General features: G+C 50.3%; 1 protein-coding gene across 5 annotated transcripts; it reads right to left on the bottom strand.

The window, feature by feature from the left end:
- Positions 1-1,954: 1,954 nt before the first annotated feature.
- On the bottom strand, positions 1,955-23,247 carry SLC46A1 (solute carrier family 46 member 1). 5 transcript variants are annotated; one of them, XM_075994321.1, is made up of 6 exons: positions 22,933-23,247; positions 8,659-8,769; positions 7,438-8,290; positions 4,762-4,845; positions 3,145-3,301; positions 1,955-2,575 (listed from the first exon to the last, which is right to left on the bottom strand). In XM_075994321.1, exons 3-6 carry the CDS (start codon positions 8,252-8,254, stop codon positions 2,518-2,520), a joined length of 1,116 nt encoding a protein of 371 aa, XP_075850436.1. In that variant the 5' UTR covers positions 8,255-8,290; positions 8,659-8,769; positions 22,933-23,247; the 3' UTR covers positions 1,955-2,517. The 5 variants fall into 5 exon arrangements, with proteins under 5 accessions (XP_075850436.1, XP_012596261.2, XP_075850435.1 ...); XM_012740807.3 differs by lacking the exon at positions 22,933-23,247 and adding an exon at positions 9,039-9,138; XM_075994320.1 differs by lacking the exons at positions 3,145-3,301; positions 22,933-23,247 and adding an exon at positions 9,039-9,143.
- Positions 23,248-24,755: the final 1,508 nt, after the last annotated feature.

The raw sequence follows: 24,755 nt of genomic DNA, 5'->3' as shown, positions 1-24,755 counted from the left end.
TGTTCTGTTTGGTATACCTCCCACTGCTGTCTACTGCCCTGTCTAGCCTTCTGGTTGACCTCTGCTCCCTCCCGTCTGTCTGGGCAATCAGTGCCCAGCCCCTAGCCCCACTGCTAGCCACTGATGAGCCTCTCCCAAGCCAGGCCAGTGTGTTCAGGGGTGACAGGCACTGCTGACTGCGAGGCAAGCACGTAGGCCCTCCCCTTTCACCTAGGTCTGATCCTGAGACACAGGGCTCAGAAGTGGCCTTTCCTCCAAAGCCTGCTCTGATACAGGTCTGCAGGCTCAGGGTTTTCTGCTTTGCTGGGCTGCAGCTGCCGCCCCTGGTTGGGACAGAGCCAGCTAGGGCCTCCCCCAACTCCTCTGCAGGGGCCAAGAATGCTCAGGGACGTCCAAAGGTCAAAAGTCCAGCCACAAATCATTTATCCTTCCCTCCACACCCACCTCCCCACCACCCCTGGCCCACCCAGGCCCATGAAAAGAGCCATCGTATTCTAGAATGTACAAGGTGGGAGGATCTCAGAGCATTAGCTAATTGTTTAACTTGTCCAGCTGGATGTGATCTCCACAATCACACAGTCTGGGGCATTGCTGACCCAGTTCTTCCTAGAGGGGCTTGCTCAAGGTCACCCAGCTAGTCAGAGGTAGTGTCCAAAGACCCTGGGCTTGAGGCCAGCCCAGAGCCTTGTGAAGGCTGAGTCCGTGGAGGGCCCTCTCCTTGCTTTGGTCCTCCAAGCACAGAGGGCTCAGGTCTGCAAATAGGGGCCCAGGCTGCCCCCATTTCACCTGCATTATTTCCAGCCAGGAAACCGTCTGGCAGGACAGTTGATAGGAAATGAGGGTGGAAATGGCAGCAGGGCCAAGCCCCTATGGGCAACTCTGGTTTGAAGCATCAAGTACTACCAGGCTTGGGTCTGCTTGGGAGACCTGTGGCCTTCATCAAGGCAAGTGTCTTATTGTTAAATAAGATTTGGCTTTCCACCTCGGGTGTAGCCCTTCCTGACGCCCTGGAAATGGGCACCTCATTCTCCAGGAAGTTGGGGCCCTGGATTCTACGGGGAATCAGGTCTAGTTCCCAGGTTCCTGTTGACTTACAGATGCAATGAGGGATTGGTCTCAGCATGTGGCTCTGCTGACAGTGCCCAGCAGTGGGAGGTGGAGTGCCGAGTGGGATCAAAACCTCATTCTGTTCCTTCGCTGTTTACTTCCAAAAAGAAGAAAAAAAAAAAAAAAAAAAACCTCATTCTGCTGGGGCTGGTGCAGCCAGGAAGACCAGGATAGGTGCCTTCAGGTAGTGAACCTGCCGGACTCTCAGGAATGTGCACCCAGGGCTCTGCCCCAAGCTTATCCACTGGCCCCATGCAAGCCCGGCAGCCTTTCACCTCCCAGCAGCCCCGGAGAAGAGAATGACTCAGACGAGGCCTCGGCTGGCCCCGCATGGAACCAATCCCCCTGGAGCTCCGGGCTCCTGCCCAGCCCAGCAGCTCTGTTGCCTGACCTACGCCAGGCAGACAGGGTCCCAAAGCGCAATACCTTGTGGACCAGAAGGTTCGTGTCAGTCTGATCAAACTGATTTATTAGGATGACTGGCACTCTTCAGGTTAGGGGTGGACAGACCAGAGCCAAGGAGTCGCCAACCGCAGTGACAGCAGCACTCTCCCTGCAGGGGTCACCGAGCCCTCCCGCCCCCCAAGGCTGGCACTAAGCAGCACCACACCCATCAGTATGGAGTGCCTGCTGCCTACTGCACACATGAGGGACCTAGTACTGGGGGCTGTGCAGTTTGAGCTGGAAGGAGAGATGCCAGCCCTCATGCTTTCCCTGGTCCCTGAAGTGTCACCCCCATCAGGACCTCTCCTCTGCCCTGGAGGGTTCAAAGTGATGGATGGAATAAAAGGTGAACAGGCTCCGTCCCAAGTGGCTCCCCACCGCCTGCCCTGGAGTGGAGAGCCTGTCTGGGTTATGATTTTATTTTTTATTTATTTATTTATTTTTGAGACAGAGTCTCACTTTGTTGACCGGGGTAGAGTGCCGTGGCATCAGCCTAGCTCACAGCAACCTCAAACCCCTGGGCTCAAGCAATCCTTCTGTCTCAACTTCCCGAGGAGCTGAGACTACAGGCATGCTCCACCATGCCCAGCTAATTTTTTTTTCTATATATTTTTAGTTGGCCAATTAATTTCTGTTTTTAGTAGAGACGGGGTCTCGCTCTTGCTCAGGCTGGTGTCAAACTCCTGACCTTGAGTGATCCTCCTGCCTTGGCCTCCCAGAGGGCTACGATTACAGGCGTGAGCCACCACGCCCGGCTTGGGTTATGATTCTAGGTTGCAGTCAGAGCTGGCTCAGCTATGGATGAGGCAGTGCCTTGGTCTAGCTTGACCACCCTGAGCAAGGTGAGCACTGCCCTTCGAGGAGAACTGCTAGGAGCCTTGAACTCCTAGGCTGGGCTCCCAGACACAGGATTCCGGCTCATGTTTGCTCTGCTCTTCTTGCCTTCTGCCCTCTGGTCCAGGCAGATCAGGGGCTCTGGGGGAACTGCTGGAATTCTAGGTGAGGGTCTGTCCTTTCTAGCATCCTGTGAAAGACCAGAGAGAGGATTCAGGTTTGACACGGGGAACCCTCAACTCCTGTTTGGAGAAGTGACACAGGGTTTACCTGGGTGGGCTTTTCCAGGTATCTCCCTTCTGAACCCCTCCCTCCCCAAGCTGAGAGGTAGAGGACAATGTCCAGAGGCAGATGGCTCTGGAAGATAACTCTTAATACTACAGGGGATGAAGTCAGTGGGCCAGGCTAGCCTGTGGCCCAGTCCCACAACTAGCTCAGGAAGCTCTCTGGGCCTCACATCTACACAGTTCTGCCGCCACAGTTCCATCTCTAAAATGGGAACAGAGGAGAGAAGGCAGTCGTGCCAAGGAGCAATGTTGGCCTGATCCCTCCCTGACCTGCCCCTCTACCTTGCCCTTGGAAAACGGCTCCCAGAGGACTGGGCAGCCATCTGCAAGGGGAGAGTGAGCCTGGAATGAGACGCCCAGAGGGGAAGTGTCTCGGGAATGAAGCTGCCATTACTGGTTGGGAGGAGGAAGAATAGGAAACCTTTAGTATAAAGGGCTCCGTTATGAGCACGGGTTCAGGGCCCTGCATTACCCAATCAGAATGGCTGGGATGAAGAGGAGGCCAGCTCCCAGGAGGAAGGGGAACCCCTTCATGAAGTTCAAAGTAGCTGGGTAGAGTGAGTTGAAGATGCCGGAGGCCATCAGCATGGCCAAGCTATTCACACAGGCCACCGCAGAAAAGAGAGCCCCTGTGAGGAAATAAAATCCATATTCTGGAGTTTGAAAAACCCAGGTTCAAATCCTGGCACCACTACCTCACAGCTGTGTGACCTAGGGCGAGTCACTTAACCTCTCTGAGTCTCACCTCCCTCACCTACAAATCTTGCCGCATCACATGTTGCGATAAGGACTCAGTGAGGTCATGCATGGGACATACCTGGCACAGAGGGACTGCTACATACAAGGCTCCTATTAAATGCACATGAACAGGACATGTGACATTGTCTAATGAAAATCTGATGGAAATTCCTTTCTTTTCTGTTTAACCTCTTTAGAATCACCTGTGTGGGATTAACTGCCGGTTTGATTTCCAGTTCCGACACTTAAAGCCGTGTGATCACCGAACACTTGCTTTTCCTGCTGGGTTTCTGTTCCCCCTTCTGTTGAATAAGGACACTACCCATTTCACAGATTGTCGGCAACATTAAGTTCACATGTAAGTCACCTATCACAGGGTCTGGCCCCTGGAGTTAGCTACTTAGTAAGAGCTGTCCTTTTCTTCCGTTCCTCTTGACATCTCTGGGCACAGAGAAAGTGCTAGAGAAAAGCTTACTGAGTGAATGAATGAAGGCACAAGAGTGCTGGGGACACCAGAGCCTGGTGGGCTACGTATGGCACCAGGGCCTCTGTCATCATCAGAGCCTTCTTCCAGGGCAGATGAAAAGTGAATGAGCCAGGTGTTTCCAGACTGGGGCAAAGAGGCCCCGAGGCCCGAGATGCTGTTCTTTATAAATATGCCAGCGGAGCCCACAGTCTGCAAAATGAGCAACAACCCAACAGAAGCTGACATTAAACTGTGCCAGACTGTCAGCACTAGAAGGGCCCACAGATGCCAGCAAAAGCAAACCACTCATCTTACAGATGAGGAAACTGAGGTCTGTGACAGAGCCGAGACGAAAGCCCAGAGCCTGAGACCAGCTGCTTTTTAAACAGACCTGGGTTTGCATCCCAGATCCACCATTTACTGACTGGCCTTGGGTGAGTGAATTTAACCTTCTGGACCTCTGCTTCTTCATCTGTCAATTAGGGACAATGAAACTATGTCACAAGGCTGTTCACGCCCTCTGACGCCCTCTGAGATTGTGCACTATGACCCTAGCAAAGCAGGGAACTGACATCATCATGCCCATTTTACAGATGGACAAGCTGAGGTCTGGAGAGAGTACATCCTCTGCTCTGATTATCAAGAAAGAAATAATCATGCTCTCCTGACAGCAAATCCCAGCTCTGTGGTTTGAAAATCCAAGGTATCACGGTGTCTGCCAGCCCCGGGCAATTTGACAGAAGTGCATTTGTCTTGGCCATTTCTTCTGCAGGGTGGGGAGGGAGGGAGGAAAGTAAGTTGCCCCCCCATTCATGGCTGCCCATCTGCCCGGTTCCAGCAATGCTGGGTATAAAGAACCAGACACAGGTTGATCATGACACTCACCCAGCTCTGACTTGGTCACCAGCTTGGACAGTTTGGCCCGGATGATGGGTGTGATGACTAAAGACAGGAAGAGCAACCCGTACCCTGTGGAGAAATAAAGACTCATCAGGAAAATGGGGTTGGGACTGGGTGTCCAAGTAAGAGGCACCAGAGCTCCTATACACAGCCCATGTGGGACTTAGGTTAGACCCAGGAAAAACTTCCTTGATGGTGAGAGTAGGGAGACAGCCACCAAGGAGGAATGGAGACTGCCGTTCTGCAGGCTGGGCCTGTCTGCTTCTCTTTCATGAATGAATGCTGATCCCTACCTACTGCTTTCTCATCAGATGCCTCTGTGGGCACAAGAGGCATCACCCACCCACTTAGCACTTACTGGGAAGATGGCAGGCACAGAAAACAAGCATGGGCTTTGGGGTCAGCCCCAAGTACAAAACCTAATGCCATCAGTTACTTTTTTGGGGGGGAAGACAAGGTCTCACTCTGTTGCCTAGACTGGAATACAGTGGCATAACAGCTCAATGCAGCCTTGAACTCTTGGGCTCAAGTGATCCTCCTCCTGCCTCAGCTTCCCAAGTAACTGCAACTACAGGTACGTGCCACCATGCCTGGCTATATTTTTGTTTTAGAGACATGGTCTCACTATGTTGCCCGGGCTGGTCTCAAACTCCTGGCCTCAAGCAATCCTTCACCTCTGCCTCCCAAAGTGCTGGGATCACAGGCCTGAGCCACCATGCCAGGCCCTGTCACTTACCATTTGTGTGACCTTGGGTACTTAACCTCCCTGAGCCTGACTCCCTGTCTGTAAAAGGAGGAGAATAAAGCCTTCAGCACAGGGTGGATCTGAGGCATAGGAGGCTGAAAATGGCACCCAAAGATGTCAGGTTCCTATCCCTGGAACCTGTAAATGTTGCCTTATTTGGAAAACAGGTCTTTGCAGGTGTGATTAAGTTAAGATGTTGAGATGGGGTGGTTATCCTGGCTTATCAGGTTGGGCCCTAAATGCAATTACACATACCCTTATAAGAGGAAAGCAGAGGGATCTGATATAGACAGAACAGGGAGGGCACAAAGAGAAGAAGGCAGTGTGACCACACAGAGACTGGTGATGCTGCCAAGCCAAGAAATGCCAGCAGCCACCAGAGCTGGAAGAAGTGAGAAACTCTGGAGCACTGCTCCATCAGCTCCTTGAGTTCAGCCCACGGATACGGATTTTGGATTTCTGGCCTCCAGAACCATAGGAAAATAAACTTCTGTTGTTTTAAGCCACTGAGTTTGTGGTACTTTGTTACAGCAACCTTAGGAAACTAACACATGAGGAAAAAAGGTAACATCTATGAAGAGCAGCACAGCACCGTAAGGACACGGTAAATGTGAGCTCCTTTTCCTTTTGCATTCAGTCTCTTACAGGCTTACACTTTTCTCCATAACCATTTCTCCTCCTATGTGACTGCTGTCTCCTCAGCAAAACTGCAAACTCCTAGAGGACAGCGGATTCTCCAAAGTGGATATATGATGAAGCCCCCCAAGTCCCACTCAAGTCCCACTCTGCTGTGTCTCCACAGACCAACGACGGCATCCTCTCCATACTACCCCCCCCCGCCACTGGCAGGAGAGCAAAGTACTTGGTCCCCTTGTCCTTCACAATGTCAGACAAGCAGCTGAGTTAAGAAATTTGTGATTAGGGCTGGGCACGGTGGCTCACGCCTGTAATCCTAGCACTCTGGGAGGCTTAGGGGGGTGGATCACTCAAGGTCAGGAGTTTGAAACCAACCTGAGCAAGAGCAAGACCCTGTCTCTACTAAAAAAATAGAAATAAATTAATTGGCCAACTAAAAATATATAGAAAAAATTAACCAGGCATGTTGGTGCATGCCTGTAGTCCCAGCTACTCGGGAGGCTGAGGCAGGAGAATCGCTTGAGCCCAGGAGTTTGAGGTTGCTGTGAGCTAGGCTGATGCCATAGCACTCTAGCCCAGGCAACAGAGTGAGACTCTGTCTCAAAAAAAAAAAAAAGAAAAAAAAAGAGAAGAAATCTGTGATTATTGAAGGGCTGACTATGTACACAGAATATTTGGGGGCTCTATCAAAATAAACGTGTCCCTTTAAAAGAGTTAACTTCCTCATGCCCTGGCCAGCTGCCCCTCTCCCACCAAAAAAAAAGAAGAGGAAGAAGTGGGGAGAGGAAGGGGAAGGAAGAGGAGGAGGAGAAGAACTAACGCAAGCAGGAATTTCATATCTGTGGGCTGAGAAGACTGGCTTTTTTAAAAACCAAGCTGACCAAGGATATTTGAGGTAGGTCCTGTGATTCTTATCAGAAAAGTGAGTATCAAGGCATTAATGGCATGGACTTTGTTTAAGAACATCATGAACAGAGGACAAGGGGTGAAGCAATTAGTGTATGAGCCATACTTTAGTCTTTTGCTCTATATTATTAACAATATTTATGGTTGATAAAGTAGATTAATTACTTTGGCCATTAAAGGTCTGTATTTTCCAAATCCCAAAGGTGGCATTTTTCTGGTGTTTCTTAGTTGTCTGTGCCCCTAGTGCAGGCTAGGGACATAACCACATTTCCAAAGACACAAGCATGAACCACGTTTGGTAGCAGTGAGTGGTTGGCCCCCAGTTCTCACCCTGTACCTTCGGAACAAGCTGTCCCTGAGCCCACACACTTTACCTGTGAACATGAGGGGTGTGACGGTAGCAAACGCAAAGACCACCATGCCCAGGATGTTGAAGGCTAGGCCGATCTCGGCCACCCAGGCATCGGCCAGGCAGCACTGCAGGAGCCGCAGCCCCAGCAGGCTGGTGAGGTAGGGGAGGTGCTGAGCTGCAGAACCGTAGCCGATCAGCCTGGAGTCCCAGCAGAGTGGTGTACTCATCTCATAGATGGTCAGGATGTCCTGGGCCCCAAAGTGCACAGTGACCACCACGAAGATGGCCAATGAGTACAGGGCTAAATGTTTCCTGGACTTCTCCGGAGCTGGAGCCACATAGAGCTGGACAATGGCTCGGTGGTGAGAGAGTGTGAAGAGCCGGGTGGACTCTGGCTCCTTCACCGTCTCCCCAAAGCAGAAAGCTGCATAGAGAGCCATGACTATCAGCAAGGCCAAGGCCAGCCAGAAGGGGTTGGCATAACCCTGGGCCCGGAGCCAGTGGCCCCCCAGGAGGCTGGCCAGCGTCCCGGCCACGCCGATGCAGGCTTCCAGCAGAGCCATTCGGAAGGTACGGTTGCGGCTGGAGCTGACGTCTGCCACGGACGCAAAGCTAGCAGCCAGGAGGCCATTGAAGTCGCCGAGGAGGGCACAAAGGATGCGGCCCAGCACGAAGTAGCCAACGTGGAGCTGCAGCTGCACCACAAAGACGGACACCACGGCCTGGAGCAGCAGGCCGAGCGAGGCCAGCACCAGCAGCGGGCGGCGGCCCACACGGTCACTCCAGGCTCCCAGCAGGGTGGACGTGAAGAGCCCCACCAGGAAGCCGCCCACGTTCATGTAGAGGGTCCAGTGCGAGGTGAGGGTCTCCACTTCCTGTGGGGCATAATTACCAGGGTGCTGTTCCTCACCCTGCGCTGCCCACCCCCTAAAACGTCGCCATCCTGAGAACTACGGGGACTGGGACGGGACTTTGTTTGGAGCCCTTAACCGCAGAGAATCTTGGTGGCAACTCTTGAAACCTGACACTGGAGGTGGGGCGGCAAGGGGACCAAGACTTCATTCCCTTACCTTTCCCCTCTTTCCTGAACCCTCCAGACTCGCTTTATCTAGACCAACTTTCTGCATCCCTGACGCAGCAGTTCCCGGTCAGTCCCCTCCACTCCGCCGCCACCCAAAACGCTCACCCCCCCAGGCCCCGCCCCGCAGCCCAGGGCCCGCCCCCGCCCCGCCGCCCCCGCTACCTGCAAGGTGGGGTCCGCGCTGTGGTTGCTGCAGCCCCCCCTGTCGCGGGTGCCGTTGTAGCCGAGGTCGGCGCTGAAGCGGTGCCACAGGTACTGCGTGGTGAGGGGGCCCTGCAGGACCAAGGCAAAGTTAGCCAGGAAGACGAGCGGCTCCACGGGGCCGCGGCACAGCACGGCCACTGCGGGGCGGGCGCGGGGCCTGCCCGGGGGCGTCGCGTCCTCCTCCATGTGCGCGCGCGTCGCGGCCGGCGCCGGGGCGGGCGGTGGGGCTCGGGCGCAGCTCGCCGCGCGGGACTGCGGTGTCTGCGCCTGCGCCCAGCGTCCCTCCTTAAAAGCACGGAGGGGCGGGGCTTGGGACCTCGGGCCCCCTAAACTCTTACCTCGCGTGCTCTGCGCTGGGTGTGGGCGGGCGAGGGGCCCAGCGCCCCGAAAGGTGACCTCATCTGTAAAGTGTGCAGAGACCCCGCCCTGCCTCTCTCCCTCCTGGACCCAGAAACACTCCTAACAATAACAAGAGTATCAATAATTAACATGTGTTGAGCGCTTACTATCTGCTGGGCAAGGTATTGAACCGTTTTTTTTGTGCATTAGTCTGCCGACAACAGCGTAGGCTAGAGGCTAGCCACTGTTAACAATGCCAATCTGCAGATGAAAAAAACCGGGTCACCGGGCAGAGCTAGAACGCATGACTCCAGATACCTGCGCTGATGTAACCGAGACAACTCGGAATGGGTAAGAGTACAGGCTGAACCCAGCTGCCTGGCTGGGAACACCTGGGCTCTGCCACTATCTTGGGCATGCCACTAACTTCGCCGTTCCTGTTTCTTCATCTGGAAAATGGGGTTGCTAACAGAACTTGCCTCAAAGAGTTGAGGAAAAACTGTCCGAGGCCAAGTGCGGTGGCTCTTGTGTAATCCCAGTACTTTGGGAGGCCCAGAGAGAGGATCGCTTGAGGCCAGGAGTTCCAGACCAGCCTGAGCAACATAGCAAGTCTAGTCTCTACAAGAAAATAGAAAAATTAGCTGACAGTGGTGGCACATACCTGTAGTACCAGCTACTTGGGAGGCTGAGGCAGGAGGTTGATTAGGGCCTGGAAGTTTGAGGCTACAGTGAGCTATGATCAGGCCACTGCACTCCAGACTGGGGGACAAACTTTGTCCCCCACTCCTTAAAGAAAAAATAAAAAGTGTCCGGTACATTGAGAGTACTATTATTGTTACTGACAGGCTGTCACTTGCCCACTTCTGCCCTAAGTTCCTTCCCTGGGAAACTAGTTTTGTTTCTGGGGCCAGGGTCTGATTCTGCAGTTCCCTTAGAGAAGCAGATAGGGAGGAAAAGATGGTGGAGGGTCTGGGAGGCCCTTGGGTGTGCCCTATGCTCTTGGGTGCTCCCACTGTAGGAATTAGGCCAGAAGGCAGTCACCTGCTCTGCTGCTGAGCAGCGCACACTTCTGGTCTGGACATGTTTTATAGGCTGTAAAAGGGAACAGCATTACTTGCCTTACTCTCCTATCATTCATCCATTCACTCATTCCACGCATTTACTGAGTGCCCCTTATATGCCAGGCACTGTGCTGGGGAGGGGGGTCTGGGACCACAACAGTGAAGGAAATGGACAAAGGCCTCACCAAACCTAGTCGTTTCTAGAATGGTGCGGGAGAGATAATCAAAGAATCTTACTAATCTATGTAAAGTTCCAACTGAGAAAAATGCTTTAAAGGAGAGGATCACAGGGCTCCAAGTGTGCTAGTTAGGGGCCTGGCCTCACGGGGGTGGGGGGAGCGGAATTGGGAAAGGCTGCCCTCACTGAGAACAGGGCAGCAGAGTGGATTTCCTGTGCCAAGACCCACAGGCCTGACTCTTGGGGTGGTGAGGGGCTTCATTTCTGGCCACCATGACCCTGCCTGGGCTTGTTGGGGCTTATTGCCCATTCCCCACCTCCCCTGAGCCAGAAGGAGTTCGAGGCTCAGAATAGGTAAGTGCTGGCTAGATACTAGTGGTTGAATGATGTCCCCTTCCCCCAGTCACCCCCTACCTGTGGTTTTCCTAGAAAGAGGAAATTCCACATTAAGCATTCATTTGAGCTCCTCCCCTCCCCACCACTTACACAAAAGCTTGGCCCAGTTAGGTCAGCTGCAGTGAGCAAGGGGTGCCCAGCTGAAACCTAGGAGTTATTTTGTAGATAAGGATCTAAGGTTAGGAGAGGCCAAGGTCCCTACGGTGAGGAATAGGACAGGGTGTGGCTCATTCCAGAACCAGAGCCTGTAGTGCCCACTAAAGGCCTCTTCTATTTTATTAAATTTTAATATATATATATATATATTTTGAGACCAAGTCTTGCTGTCACCTGGGCTAGAGTGCCGTGGCATCAGCCTAGCTCACAGCAACCTCAAACTCCTGGGCTCAAGCGATTCTCCTGCCTCAGCCACCTGAGTAGCTGGGATTATAAGCGCACACCACCCACCCGGCTGATTTTTCTATTTTTTAGTAGAGATGGGGTCTTGCTCATGTTCAGGCTGGTCTCAAACTCCTGACCTCAAGCAGTCCTCCTGCCTCATCCTCCCAGAGTGCTAGGATTACAGGCGTGAGCCACCGCGCCCAGCCTAGAGGCCTCTTCTAACTGGAAAATAGCCATGATCAGGTCACTGCTCTTCTTGAAACCCTCCAGTGGTTTCCATTTCACTGAGTGAAAGCCAAATCACTATGAGGACCCTAAGGCCATCTGTTCCTTCTCTGCCCCCCTCCCCTACTCCATCTCCTTCACTCCCTTTTGCCCCAGCCACGCTGGCCTCCAGGGTACCCTTCCAATTTTTCCAGCAGGCTCCTGCCTCAGGGTCTTTGTACGTGTTGTTCCCTCTACCCAGAATGCTCTTCTTGCAAATATCCACCTGAGTGGCTCTCCACTTCCTTCAGGTCTCAGCTAAAATGTCACCTGACCCTCCTATAATATAATAGTAACTCGCCTCACCCATCTCCTGACCCTCCCTAACCTTTTATCCTGTTTTGTGTTTTTCCATGATATTCATCACCATCTGAATTCTTACGACTTTCTGGTTTCTTTGTTGTCTCCCTTTACTAGAGGTCATGATGGCAAGGGCTGTGTTTTCGTCTCTGCTGTCTCTCCGGCACCTAGAATTGTTCCTGGCACGTGGCAGATGCTCCGAAGATGTGACTTGAATGAATAAATGAACTCCTCTTGTTCTCAAAGAGAAGAGATTCCCCAGCTGGAGCCCCGGAGCACGTGGAGAGGGTTGCCAGTATCGAGCTGCACCATGGAGTCCAGAGTCTAAGTCTAAGAACCTTCCTTCCTAGGGGGAAGCTGAGAAATTACATCTCTGCCTATCCAACCATTTAAATCTGCAGTCTCCAAGCACCCGGCCAAGGATGGGTACTGTCTGTGGCTTGTTAGGGACCAGGCCAAAGAGCCTCAGTGCACCCCTGCTCCTCCCCATTCCCACCCCAGTCTGTGGAAAATTGTCTTCCATGAAACTTAGTGTGAGGAGGGCACAGCAAGAGGTGAGTGCAGGCAGGCAGCGAAGCTTCCTCTGTGTTTATAGCTGCTCCGCACCCCACAGCTCGCATCACCGCCTGAGCTCCACCTATCCCCCCACCCTGGCCATGGAAAAATTGTCTTCCATGGAACTGGTCCCTGGTGCCAAAAAGGTTGGGGCCCGTTGGAAAAGACAGGGAAACTGAGGTCCAGAGGGAAAGATGACTAACACTGACTGAGTTAACAGGGCCTGCCCTTTGAAACTCCCAGAGGAGAGAAGCAGCAATCACAAAAGATCTGTAGATTTAATTCCATCGGAAATTAAAACCAGGCCAGGAGCGGTGGCTCACGCCTTAATCCTAGCACTCTGGGAGTGGGAGGCCAAAGCGGGTGGATTGTTTGAGCTCAGGAGTTTGAGACCAGACTGAGCAAGAGCAAGACCCTCGTCTCTACTAAAAATAGAAAGAAATTACTTGGACGGCTAAAAATATATAGAAAAAATTAGCCGGGCATTGTGGCGCATGCCTGTAGTCCTAGCTACTTGGGAGGCTGAGGCAGAAGGATTGCTTGAGCCCGGGAGTTTGAGGTTGCTGTGAGCTAGGCTGACGCCATAGCACTCACTCTAGCCCAGGCAACAGAGTGAGACTCTGTCTCAAAAAAAAAGAAGATGATTTTCTTTTCTGGCTGGTACAATAGCTCATGCCTGTAATCCTAGCACTTTGAGAGGCCAAGGCAGGAGGATCACTTGAGCCCAGGAGTTTGAGACCAGCCTGGGCAACATAGCAAGACCCTATCACTTCAAAGAATTAAAAAAATAGCCAGCTGTGGTGGTGCACACCTGTAGTCCCAGCTACTCAGTGGGCTGAGGTGGGAGGATCGCTTGAGCCCAGGAGTTTGAGGCTGCAGTGAGCTATGATCATACGACTGCACTCCAGCCTGGGTGACAGAGACTGTCTCTAAAATAAATAAATATTTCATAAAGTATGCTATAGAAACCTGTCCTGGCAAGTCTTCGTTTTAAATTTGTCTGGATCCTCAAATAGGGGTTGTGGCCCAGGCTTCTTGATCTCTGGGAGACCCTGCAGGAGCTCCTCATTACTGACACAGGGTAATGGGGGTGACACTGAGGGTAATGTCCAGGGGTTCCGATTGGTCTCAGGATGGATGTCTTCTGGCCAAGACCTGCCTCCAGTCCCAGGCTCAGAACCCCAGCTACAAAGGCCTGGAACACCTGGATTTCCTTAGTGCACCAGAGAACGAAACTCAAGCAAGACTGCAGTGCAAGACAGTAATGGCCCCATTCTTCATCTCGAGCTGCCCATCCCCAGTCCCAGGGACGTGGAAAATGGAAGTACTAATCGGGAAAGGTGCTAGATGAGCCAGGAATCAGAGCCAAAGGAAGGAGGATGGTCTGGGGGGCTGTTTCCTCCAGGCACAGGGGAAGCCACCACTGAGAATTGCTCCCTGGGGACAGAAGTGCCAGTGGCAGCACTGTGAGCCAGGCTTGCGCTCTCCTTCCTTCGTGGTGGTTCTGTAGCATGTTTTCCTGTGTTGACCGTGTAAATATTCTTTTTATAGATGTGTCAATAGTGCTGATTGAGTAATAATCAGATGCCAGTTAGGGAACTGCTGTGTGCCAGTCACTTTATGTATATGATCTCCTATCGCATTGTAATTCAGTAAGGTAAATATTATTATCTCTGTTTTATAGATGAGGAAATCAGAAAGGTTATGTGACTTGCCCATAGACACACATCTAAAGAGTGGCAGAGTTGATATTTCAGCCCCCGTCTGTCTCCAAAGCCCCCACACTTTCTATTCTCTGTAGTCCACAGATATGCAGCCTGTGGGTTTTATGTGGCCCACGGATGTGTTTTGTTTTCTCAGAATACACCCCTGTTGTTAAGTGGAAAAAAAAAAAAAGAAAGAAATTAAAAATTTCAAAAATTAAAAAAAAAAGATGTGTTTTGTTTGAGTCACAGCTCATTTTTAAAAAATTAATTGGCTCACATTTTAAAACTCGAATAAGTTGCCAACATCTAACAATTGGGAGATTCACATGTAAAATCCAGATTTTTGGATTCTCTTAAAAACTCAGAAATTGTGGCAACATTTACACAGGCAATACCTGGCTGAAGCTGGGAAGGGACTGTCCCCTCTTTTTAGGTGGGGCATGTGTTCTCCACTTCACCACCGCCCCACGCCCACCTCCACTCGTGGAGAGAAGGATCCGGGGTTTTCTAGAGGACATGGACCAAGCTTTCCGAACATAAAGCAAGTGGAGTCACTGTGTCACTTTGCCAAGCTGCTACTCCAAGGGCCTGAAAAATATTCTGTTTTCTCCCATTTTAGGTCGATCTAATTAGTGGTAAGGAACACCTTAGCAAGCAGCCCACCACAATCTGGCATTGCTGTACTGCATGGCAGTGGGGACGGAGTGGGAGGCTGAGAATTCTAGAAGTCGGCAGGGCCAGGTGATGTCTCTAAGGAGTTCGGCTTGGGTCTTACTGAGTCCGAGGACCCCGTGTGACATCTTGCTGGAGGGGGCTCCACAAGGCAGCTGTGCCCAGAGCTCATGAGGAAGGACATCTGCACAGGGGCGATAGAGTCATGAGAGGGGACAGACCATCCTGAGGGGACTCAACAAGTGACGAGGAGCGGGGTAGAGGTCAGTGACGGGCACAACCAATTCCGGATGGACGGAGGCAGGAGGAGCAGACAGACAGGGACGAGAAGCAGAAGAGACTGCAGTAAGCCAAGAAAAGAGGATTTGCTGATGGGAGTGACCACAGAGGGGTCTAGGGAAATGTTGGTAATTAGGGGTCAACAGAGGGCACTCCAGAAGTTTCAGCAGGTGAGATGAGGGAAGAGAAAGATGGAAATAGGATCACGGCGGGTTAAGTAAGGATCAGCTGTACATTTAATACTGAGGAATGAAGCAAAAGTGCTTCTTGGTAAGGTCGCTCTTAGGGAATCCAGCAAGCAAGATGCGACACAGTCTAAGGTAAGGTGAGATCCTCTCTCAAAGAAGGGACTGAGGTGCATTAGGGACAGGCAGGCCTAATCTTGGTGGCCCGTGCAATCTCAGGGAAGCATATCTGAGGCTGAAACCTAGTCAGGGGTAGCGGGAAGGCAAAAGGTGCAACCTGCCCAGCCCTAGCTGGTTGGGTGCACAGCTGCCGAGGATGTGATCTGCAGGCGTCAACCTGCCCAGGGGGCCAGCTGCTCTCCGTAGTCCCGGAACTGACCCTTTCATACTTTAATGCTAACTAGTCCCTTTGCAGAGGCTGAACTGGGACACCTTCACAGGCCTGCAGAACCGACACATCACGCTGTGCTGTGGTGCCTTCTCCGCTTTTAGCTTCTCAGTTATTTTGACATTTGGCTGACATTTGCCCTTATTTCATAAGACCGAGTGAAAAACTAGTGCTGATATACTTCAGAGAAAGATGGAAAATCACCAGGCCCCCGAAGGCCATGGGTTTGGGCCACAGGAGAGTGCTTACTGCACTGAGGGTAGTGACAGGTGTTCAATGGCGAAGGGCAAGGTTGAACTTAGGAAACACGTAGGAAATGATGGGACTTTTGTATCCAAGAGTGTGTCTAACATATGAAGTCTATAGCTGCACCTGTAGTCCCAGCCACTTGGGAGGTTGAGGCAGGAGGATCGTTTGAGCCAATAGTCACTGCATTCCAGCCTGGGCAACACAGCAAGACGCCGTCTCTAAAATAAATGAATAAATAAAATACAAAGAAATGGGAGATCTCTAAAATGATGGATTAAGGATCACAAACATCTTCCAGAAACACAGAACAAATCCCCTCGGGGCTGCTGGTATGAACTGAAACACAGATAAGTGAATGCTGATGTCAGATTTTCAGTGCATTCCTAATTATTATTATTATTATTATTTTTTGAGACAGAGTCTCACTTTGTTGCCCAGGCTAGAGTGAGTGCTGTGGCATCAGCCTAGCTCACAGCAACCTCAAACTCCTCGGCTCAAGCAATCCTGCTGCCTCAGCCTCCTGAGTAGCTGGGACTACAGGCATGTGCCACCATGCCCGGCTAATTTTTTCTATATATATTAGTTGGCCAATTAATTTCTTTCTATTTATAGTAGAGACGGGGTCTCGCTCTTTCTCGGGCTGGTTTCGAACTCCTGACCTCGAGCAATCCTCCTGCCTCGGCCTCCCAGAGTGCTAGGATGACAGGCATGAGCCACCACGCCTGGCCACATTCCTAATTCTTGACTGTGTTTGCAGTTGCAGTTCGTCCCTGCCAGTGTTTGGCCCTCCTTCCCCCACCTTGCACCTTGTCCCTCTCCCTATGGTGTGAGAGCCCCACCCCACAAAACTGTGTCTTTTTTTTTTTTTTGAGAGAGAGAGAGAGAATCTCACTTTGTCACCCAGACAGGAGTGCAGTGGCCTGATCATAGCTCACTGCAGCCTCAAACTCCTGGGCTCAAATGATCCTCTTGCTTCCGCCTCGCAAGTAGCTGGGACTGCAGGTAGGCACCACCATGCCTGGCTAATTTTTCTTACTTTTTGCAGAGACAGGGTCTCACTATGTTGCCCAGGCTGGTCTCAAACTCCTGAACTCAAGCTATCTTCCCACCTTGGCCTCCCAAAATTCTGGGATTACAGGTGTGAGCCACCACACCCGGCCTACAGTGTCTTTAGAGCCTAAGGAAGTATAAATGTATGGATTATACATCCTCAGAGAGTGGAATGAGCCTCTCATAATCAAAAGCACATTATGGGCTGGGCGAGGTGGCTCACGCCTGTAATCCTAGCACTCTGGGAGGCTGAGGCGGAGGATCCCTCAAGGTCAGGAGTTCGAAACCAGCCTGAGCAAGAGCAAGACCCCGTCTCTACTAAAATTAGAAAGAAATTAATCGGCCAACTAGAAATATATAGAAAAAATTAGCCGGGCATGGTGGCACATGCCTATAGTCCCAGCTACTTGGGAGGCTGAGGCTGTAGGATTGCTTGAGCCCAGGAGTTTGAGGTTGCTGTGAGCTAGGCTGACGCCACAGCACTCTAGCCAGGCAACAGAGTGAGACTGTCTCAAAAAATAAATAAATAAAACACATTATGTCAGATGTTCTAAAAATTAACACTGAACCAATACTGAGACCCCTTTTCTTTTTCAATGTATATCTGCATCTCCATTCAGATGTATGCTTTACCTCTTTGCTATGATACCCCTTGTTTTCAAGATGTATATTTGAATCTCTTTTTCAATGTATATTTTCCTTCCTTCCGCTATTTTCAAAGTATAGCTACTTTAATCGCTTTCCAGATATGCACTCTAAGAATGTTCATTGTGAGTGCAAGGACTGTCTCCACCATGGATCCTGAAGGTGGTGCAGAGAGAGCAGAGTGAACCCCACAAATCAAAGAGAACCTGAAATCCTGATGTGAGCAGCCACCCAGCTCTGGATAGTGGAATCTCCTCTTAATTTTTCCTGCATACATATTTTTTAGGAGACTGCAAAAGTCTCGTGACAAGAAAATTAACAACAAAGAAATATGTGACCCAAATGCAACAAGAATAATAATAGTAGCCTATGGTTAATGAGTATTTACCATGTGGTAAGCACAGAAATATCGCAACTTATCCTTATGAAACCTTACAAGGTGGTTATTATCGTTCCCATTTATAGAGGGGAGACTGAGGCTCATGGAGGCTGAGTGACTTATCAAAGGTCCTATGGCTAATGAAGGGTCCAAGGTAGGACTGGACCCCGGTCTGTCTGCTTCAAGAGCCAGATTTCTCACTCCTGCCCTCTGCTGCCTCCTAGGCCTGGGCAGCTGTTGGGGTGACAGCCAGTGATTATAGAATCCTTTCTGTCATTTTTTTTTTTTTTTTTTTTGAGACAGTCTCACTCTGTTGCCCGGCCTAGAGTGCCCTGGCGTCAGCCTAGTTCACAGCAACCTCAAACCTCCTGGGCTCAAGCAATCCTCCTGCCTCAGACTCCCCAGTAGCTGGGACTACAGGTGCTTGCCACCACGCCTGACTAATTTTTACTATTTTTAGTACAGACGGGATCTCACTCTTGCTCAGTCTGATCTTGAACTCCTGGCCTCAAGCAATCCTCCCACCTTGGCCTCCCAGAGTGTTAGGATTACAGGCATGAACCACCACGTCCAGTCAGAATCCTTTCTTTCTTTTCTTTTCTTTTCTTTTCTTTTCTTTTCTTTTCTTTTCTTTTCTTTTTTTTTTTTTTTTTTGAGACAAAGTCTCACTCTGTTGCCCGAGCTAGAGTGCCGTGGCATCAGCCTAGCTCACAGCAACCTCCAAATCCTGGGCTCAAACGATCTTCCTGCCTCAGCCTCCCGAGTAGCTGGGACTACAAGCATGTGCCACGATGCCCGGCTAATTTTTCCATATATTTTTAGTTGGCAAATTAATTTCTATTTTTAGTAGATGCAGTCTCGCTCTTGCTCAGGCTGATTTCGAACTCCTGACCTTGAGCGATCCACCCACCTCGGCCTCCCAGAGTGCTAGGATTATAGGCGTGAGCCACTGCACCCAGCTTGATTATGAAAATTTGAAAACATACACCAAGTAGAGCAGTGCAGTGATCCCTCATACATACATCACTTACATTCAACAAAGATCTAAGCCAGGCGCGGTGGCTCACGCCTGTAATCCTAGCACTCTGGGAGGCCGAGGTAGGAGAGGATTGCTCAAGGTCAGGAGTTCGAAACCAACCTGAGCAAGAGCGAGACCCCGTCTCTACTATAATAAATAGAAAGATATTAATTGGACAACTAAAAATATATAGAAAAAATTAGCTGGGCATGGTGGCGCATGCCTGTATTCCCAGCTACTCGGGAGGCTGAGGCAGGAGGATTGCTTGAGCCCAGGAGATTGAGGTTGCTGTGAGCTAGGCTGACACCACGGCACTCTAGCCTGGGCAACAGAGTGAGACTCTGTCTCAAAAACAAACAAACAAAAACCAATGATCTAAATCGTGCCATAGATTCATCTATTTTTTTTCCTTTGCTGAAGTATTTTAAGATAAACTCCAGGTGTCATGGTATGATATCATTTCACCCCTGCGTGTTTTAGCATGCATCTCTAAAATATATACACATTTTGGCCGGGCGTGGTGGTTCACGCCTGTAATCCTAGCACTCTGGGAGGCCAAGGCGGGCAGATTGCTCGAGGTCAGTAGTTCAAACCAGCCTGAGCAAGAGCGAGACCCCGTCTCTACTATAAGTAGAAAGAAATTAATTGACCAACTAATATATATAGAAAAAATTAGCCAGGCATGGTGGCGCATGCCTGTAGTCCCAGCTACTTGGGAGGCTGAGGCAAGAGGATCACTTGAGCTCAGGAATTTGAGGTTGCTGTGAGCTAGGCCGATGCCACGGCACTCACTCTAGCCTGGGCAACAAAGCGAGACTCTGTCTCAAAAAAAAAAAAAAAATATATATATATATATATATGTGTGTATATATATATACATTTTATCACATAAACACAATGCAAATTTAACAATTCTCTGCCATGATTGGATACTGGGTACTCAATAACTATTTTAAAATATACCTTTTTATGACTGACATTGTGTATTAGACTTCAAAGGAGCCCACACGTTGCATGTTAAGAGCATGTGAAGGGTTTTCAATCTCTTTTGTTCTGGAACAGTCTCTCCATTCGCCATCATCCCCTGTTCCCCAACCCTCCTCCCCGTTTGCTTTTTTTCCATGCCATTGACTTGTTGCAGACATAATCTGTTTTCATGTTCACCCCCCCAAACTATAAGTACAACGAATAATACATAGGTGTAAAAAAATACCCATAAACATTGATGTCATAAACAGGGATCTATAGCATTTTTGAGCTCCAGGAATGTATGAGCTCCAGCTCCTATCACATGTAAATCTACTGGTTAACTTTTATATCCTTGACTTCCACGATATGTAAGAAATAAATGCACTGCCGGTGGTGGGAAAACGTGTCAACCAAAAAGAGTGGCACAAAAATAGGAGGTGTTCGGGAAATGGAGATTGAAGGGAAAGAAGGAATTTGGAAATTCGCCCATTCTATCGGGCAGACGGGAGCATCCATTTCCCAGCCACCATGGATGCATCGGTGCGCCACGGTGGGCAAGACGGTCCTTGTCACAGGTTGCTTACTCTCTTCGTGATGTCCCTACTGCCTCTCCATCCACCCTCCATGTACCTTCCTTTTCCTCCTTCCTTGGTGACCTCTGATGACCTTCCAGACTCCAGGGCCCTTGCGGAGTGGGTAGAGGTACCTGCTGACTGGCACATATATGCAATTTCCTGGGAAAATCTATTATATTTAGACTTTTAAAATTTTGATTCCCTGCTGGGTGTTAACACATTGGTATTTGCACGTGCCAGGCAGTCCCTTATGAGTTTGGTTACTGTGTGTCAGCCTCCAGAAACCACACACAGTCTGGCTCTCTTGACAAAATGGCATTTGGGGCCCTCGACCTGAGTGGCTGCCCAGGGTTCTGCTGCCATGGCCAGAATGGCTCTTCTGGAAGACCAGCTGCCCACCCCCCCCCCAACTAAACATCTCAGCCCGGTGGGTGAGGCCTTCCGGGACCTCTTCTCCGCCTCTCCTCACCCTTATTCTGTCAACCCATGGCCCTCTCATTGATGCCCTCCCTGTCCCCACTGTCCCTTTACCAGCCCAGACAACCCGCTATCCCTGGACTATTCCAACTAACTCCTAACATGTCTCACATATTCTAGCCTTGCTCTGCTTCCAAGTCTTTTTCCACAGTGATCTTTTAAAATGCAAATCTCATTTTATCATTCCCTTACTTAAAAATCTTAAGTGGCTCCCTTGGCATGACACCTGAGGTTGTTTCCCATCTGGTGCCAGCTCCCTCCCACTCTGCCCCCACTCCACACCACTGTGCCCCTCCCCCTACAGTCACCTGTGCCGCCCCTGCCGGAAAGCCCTTCTCTCCTGCCCAGTCCACCTGCCTGGGTGCTGGAGTAACTCATCCCTACCCGCCTTCTCCACTCACCTCAGACACCCCCTGCTGCAGGAAGCGCGTTCCCCCTGCGGAGCGGGCACTGCGACAGAGCCCTGTGCCCCCCGCCGCAGTGCTGGGCCGTTAGTTCCCTGAAGGAAGCCATGTCTCATCTCATCTAGCAGTGCCTGGCATGCCGTGAATAATTACTGGATGATTGCAAAAGTGATCTTTTAAGACAGCATGCCTTGTGGAAACAACCGAAGTGCCCATCAATACACGAGTGGATTAATAAAATGTGGTATATGTACACCATGGAGTACTATCCAGCTATAAGAAACAACGGTGATATAGCACCTCTTGTATTTTCCTGGCTAGAGCTGGAACCCATTCTACTAGGCGAAATATCCCAAGAATGGAAAAATAAGCACCCCATGTACTCACCAGCAAATTAGTATTAACTGATCAACACCTAAGTGGACACATAGGAATAACATTTATCGGGTGTCGGGCAGGTGGGGGGGAGGGGATGGGTATATACATACATAATGAATGCGATGTGCACCACGTGGGGGATGGACATGCTCGAAGCTCTGACTCGAGGAGGGGGGCAAGGGTAATATACGTAACCTTAACATTTGTACCCTCACAATATGCTTGAAAAATAAATAAATAAATTGCAGAGAAGAAAAAAAAAAGACAGCATACCTTCTCTGCTGCAGGCTGAACAACTTTCCCCTTCAACTACCCCTCCTTTGATGGAATTTCCATATTCTTCCTCACCACGGCCTTTCCTGCAGGATGCAGCTTGTCAAGGCTTTGTGTCCCCTTCGATGAAGCTGTAACTGGGGCAGGAGAGCACTTTCCCTGCCTTGCTGGCACCCACTTGTGTCATTCCGGGAATGCCCCAGCTCCCGCCTCCCACTGCTCCCAAACTCACTTCACCATGGGACCCACGTGCAGGTGGTTTGGGATCCATTTTCAGACCCACATGAGCATTCCTTACATGTGATGTCACCATCTTAGGTCCAGCCTGTCTGGATCACTTAGCCTTCTCTAGTTGCAAGGAGCAGAAACAAATTCTGACTGTATTTTTCAAAAGGAATTTGAAGGTTCTGGAAGGGGTAACTCTCAGAATACAAGGAATGCTGAACAACCAGGACTCAAGTAGGACAGGAAGCAGGAGAGTTCTGGAGACCTAGGCAGCAGGAACCACCCAACACACTTTATGAGACCATACTATCAGGAGACATGGGCTGTGATCCTATTTTATCACCATGCTCAAGATTCCAGCGCCTAGGAAATAGAGACGCTGGCCTGAGTCGCATGCCTAGCCCTAGGCAAGGAGGGAGGCATGTTGCCCAACAGCTCCCCCAAAGCTGCAGCCCTTGGGGCAGGCAAAGCAAGATGCTGTTATCAGGCCCAGTGTGGTGGCTCACGCCTGTAATCCTAGCACTCTGGGAGGCCGAGGCAGGTGGATTGCTCGAAGTCAGGAGTTCGAAATCAGCCTGAGCAAGAGCGAGACCCTGTCTCTACTATAAATAGAAAGAAATTAATTGGCCAACTAATATATATAGAAAAAATTAGCCAGGCATGGTGGCACATGCCTGTAGTCCCAGCTACTCAGGAGGCTGAGGCAGCAGGATCGCTTGAGCCCAGGAGTTTGAGGTTGCTGTGAGCTAGGCTGATGCCATGGCACTCACTCTAGCCTGGGCAACAAAGTGAGACTCTGTCTCAAAAAAAAAAAAATTAAAAAAAGATGCTGTTTTCAGAAGGCAAGTTGGGAAAAATACTGAAATCCACTTCTCTTTTGTCATACCTTGGGCAAATCCTGGAGATTAAGGAAGCCAGGATGGGAAGAGTCAGTGCAATGCGCAGAGTAACCTCGGGTCAGGCGCCAGCGGGTCCATGCGTGGCTCTGTTCGGAGCAGTGGAGCCCTGCGCCAGGTGGTCCTGAAGGCAGCTGTGCACCTGAGTGTGTTCAGAGCGGACCCCACTCAGGACAAGCTAGGACTTACGCAGTGTACACAGGCTCGGTGCTCACCACCCGCAGTTAATGCCAGGGACCCGGCTCCAGCAAGACCACTTCCAACCTCCATAGCTTGGGAGGCTTCCCGGGTCTTCCTTCCCTGCTTCCTTCTCTCTTCCGGTCTTATTCCTCGCCAGACCTGGCCCAAGCTGCTCTTGCTTGTCCCCTTGTGGCCATGTCTGGTATCACATTGCTCTCAGTCTCAACCTGCGTTAGGGACCCAGCTACTGATTAATACCTTGAAAGCAAGCCAGGGGATTAAGCCAGCATATTTTCCAAAGACTTGCCAAAGCAGATTTTTTTCTTGATGGATTGATTTATGTAATGACGAGTCCTGTAAAGGTGTGAATGAGCAGTTACATCTGGCAAGCCACGTTCTAAGTCATCTACATAGAAGAGAGTAGAAGCACAGATTTAGTGCCTCAAATCTCACCATGAGAGTCATTCCTCTGAGATTTTAAGGCTTTTGGGTTGGGAATCCTCATTGAAAATGGTGATTAATTAAGAAAGAGTTAATTGGCCAGAATGTTTTTATCAATGGAGTCCTGTGTGTGTGTGTGTTTAGATCGCTAATGCCTAGCAAGAAAGATGATCCAGGTATAATAACCAAGTTAAAAGGGCAGCAGGCCGAGACTGACATGGTACATCCTAAGGACTTGGGAGGATTCCTCCTTGACCCATCACATGTTCCTGAAGCACAGGGACTGGCGCGGAGGCCCTGGAGGCGAATCAGAATGAAGTAGAAGCACCTGTGGACCAGGTGTCAGAACTGGCAGCAGGAATGAGGGAAGCTGTGGAAACTGCAGAGCAACAGGGCTGCAAGGAACAGGAACGGAGATTTCAACTTGAACCAGAAAACAAAGGCTTGGGAGAGATCCTTCAAATAACTGGAGAACCACTTTTGACACAAAGGAAAGATGGTGCATTGGAAAGTACTTATCGGCTTCAGTGCTCCATAGTGACTTAAGGTTTTTGGGAGTTTTTTTGAGGCAGAGTCTTACTCTGTTGCCTGGACTAGAGTGCTGTGGTGTCAGCCTAGCTCGCAGCAACCTCAAACTCCCAGGGCTCAAGCGATCCTCCTGCCTCAGCCTCCTGAGTAGCTGGGACTACAGGCATGCGCCGCCATGCCCGGCTAATTTTTTCTATATATTTTTAGTTGGCCAATTAATTTATTTCTATTTTTAGTAGAGGCAGAGTCTTGCTCTTGCTCAGGCTGGTTTTGAACTCCCAACCATGAGCGATCCTCCCATCTTGGCCTCCCAGAGTGCTAGGATAATAGGCATGAGCCACCACTCCTGGCATCCCATACTTTTTTTGATGTTAAATAGAACCTTAAATTTATGTCTGAGAGTATGTACTGCTTGGTGCCTGTTTTATAAATAAAGTGAATAAAATGAATGCTTACAATTTTAAAAAGAGGCCCGATGTGGTGGCTCCCGCCTGCAATCCTAGCACTCTGGGAGGCTGAGGCAGGAGGATTGTTTCAGCTCAGGAGTTCAAGACCAGCCTGAGCAAGAGCAAGACCCCATCTCTACTAAAAAATAGAAAGACTGTAAACCTAGCACTCTGGGAGGCTGAGGCAGGCGGATTGCTCAAGGTCAGGAGTTCAAAAC

The sequence above is a fragment of the Microcebus murinus genome, chromosome 18, assembly GCF_040939455.1.
Source record: "Microcebus murinus isolate Inina chromosome 18, M.murinus_Inina_mat1.0, whole genome shotgun sequence".
Taxonomy (NCBI): domain Eukaryota; kingdom Metazoa; phylum Chordata; class Mammalia; order Primates; family Cheirogaleidae; genus Microcebus; species Microcebus murinus.
This window is presented reverse-complemented; position numbering and strand designations above follow the sequence as displayed.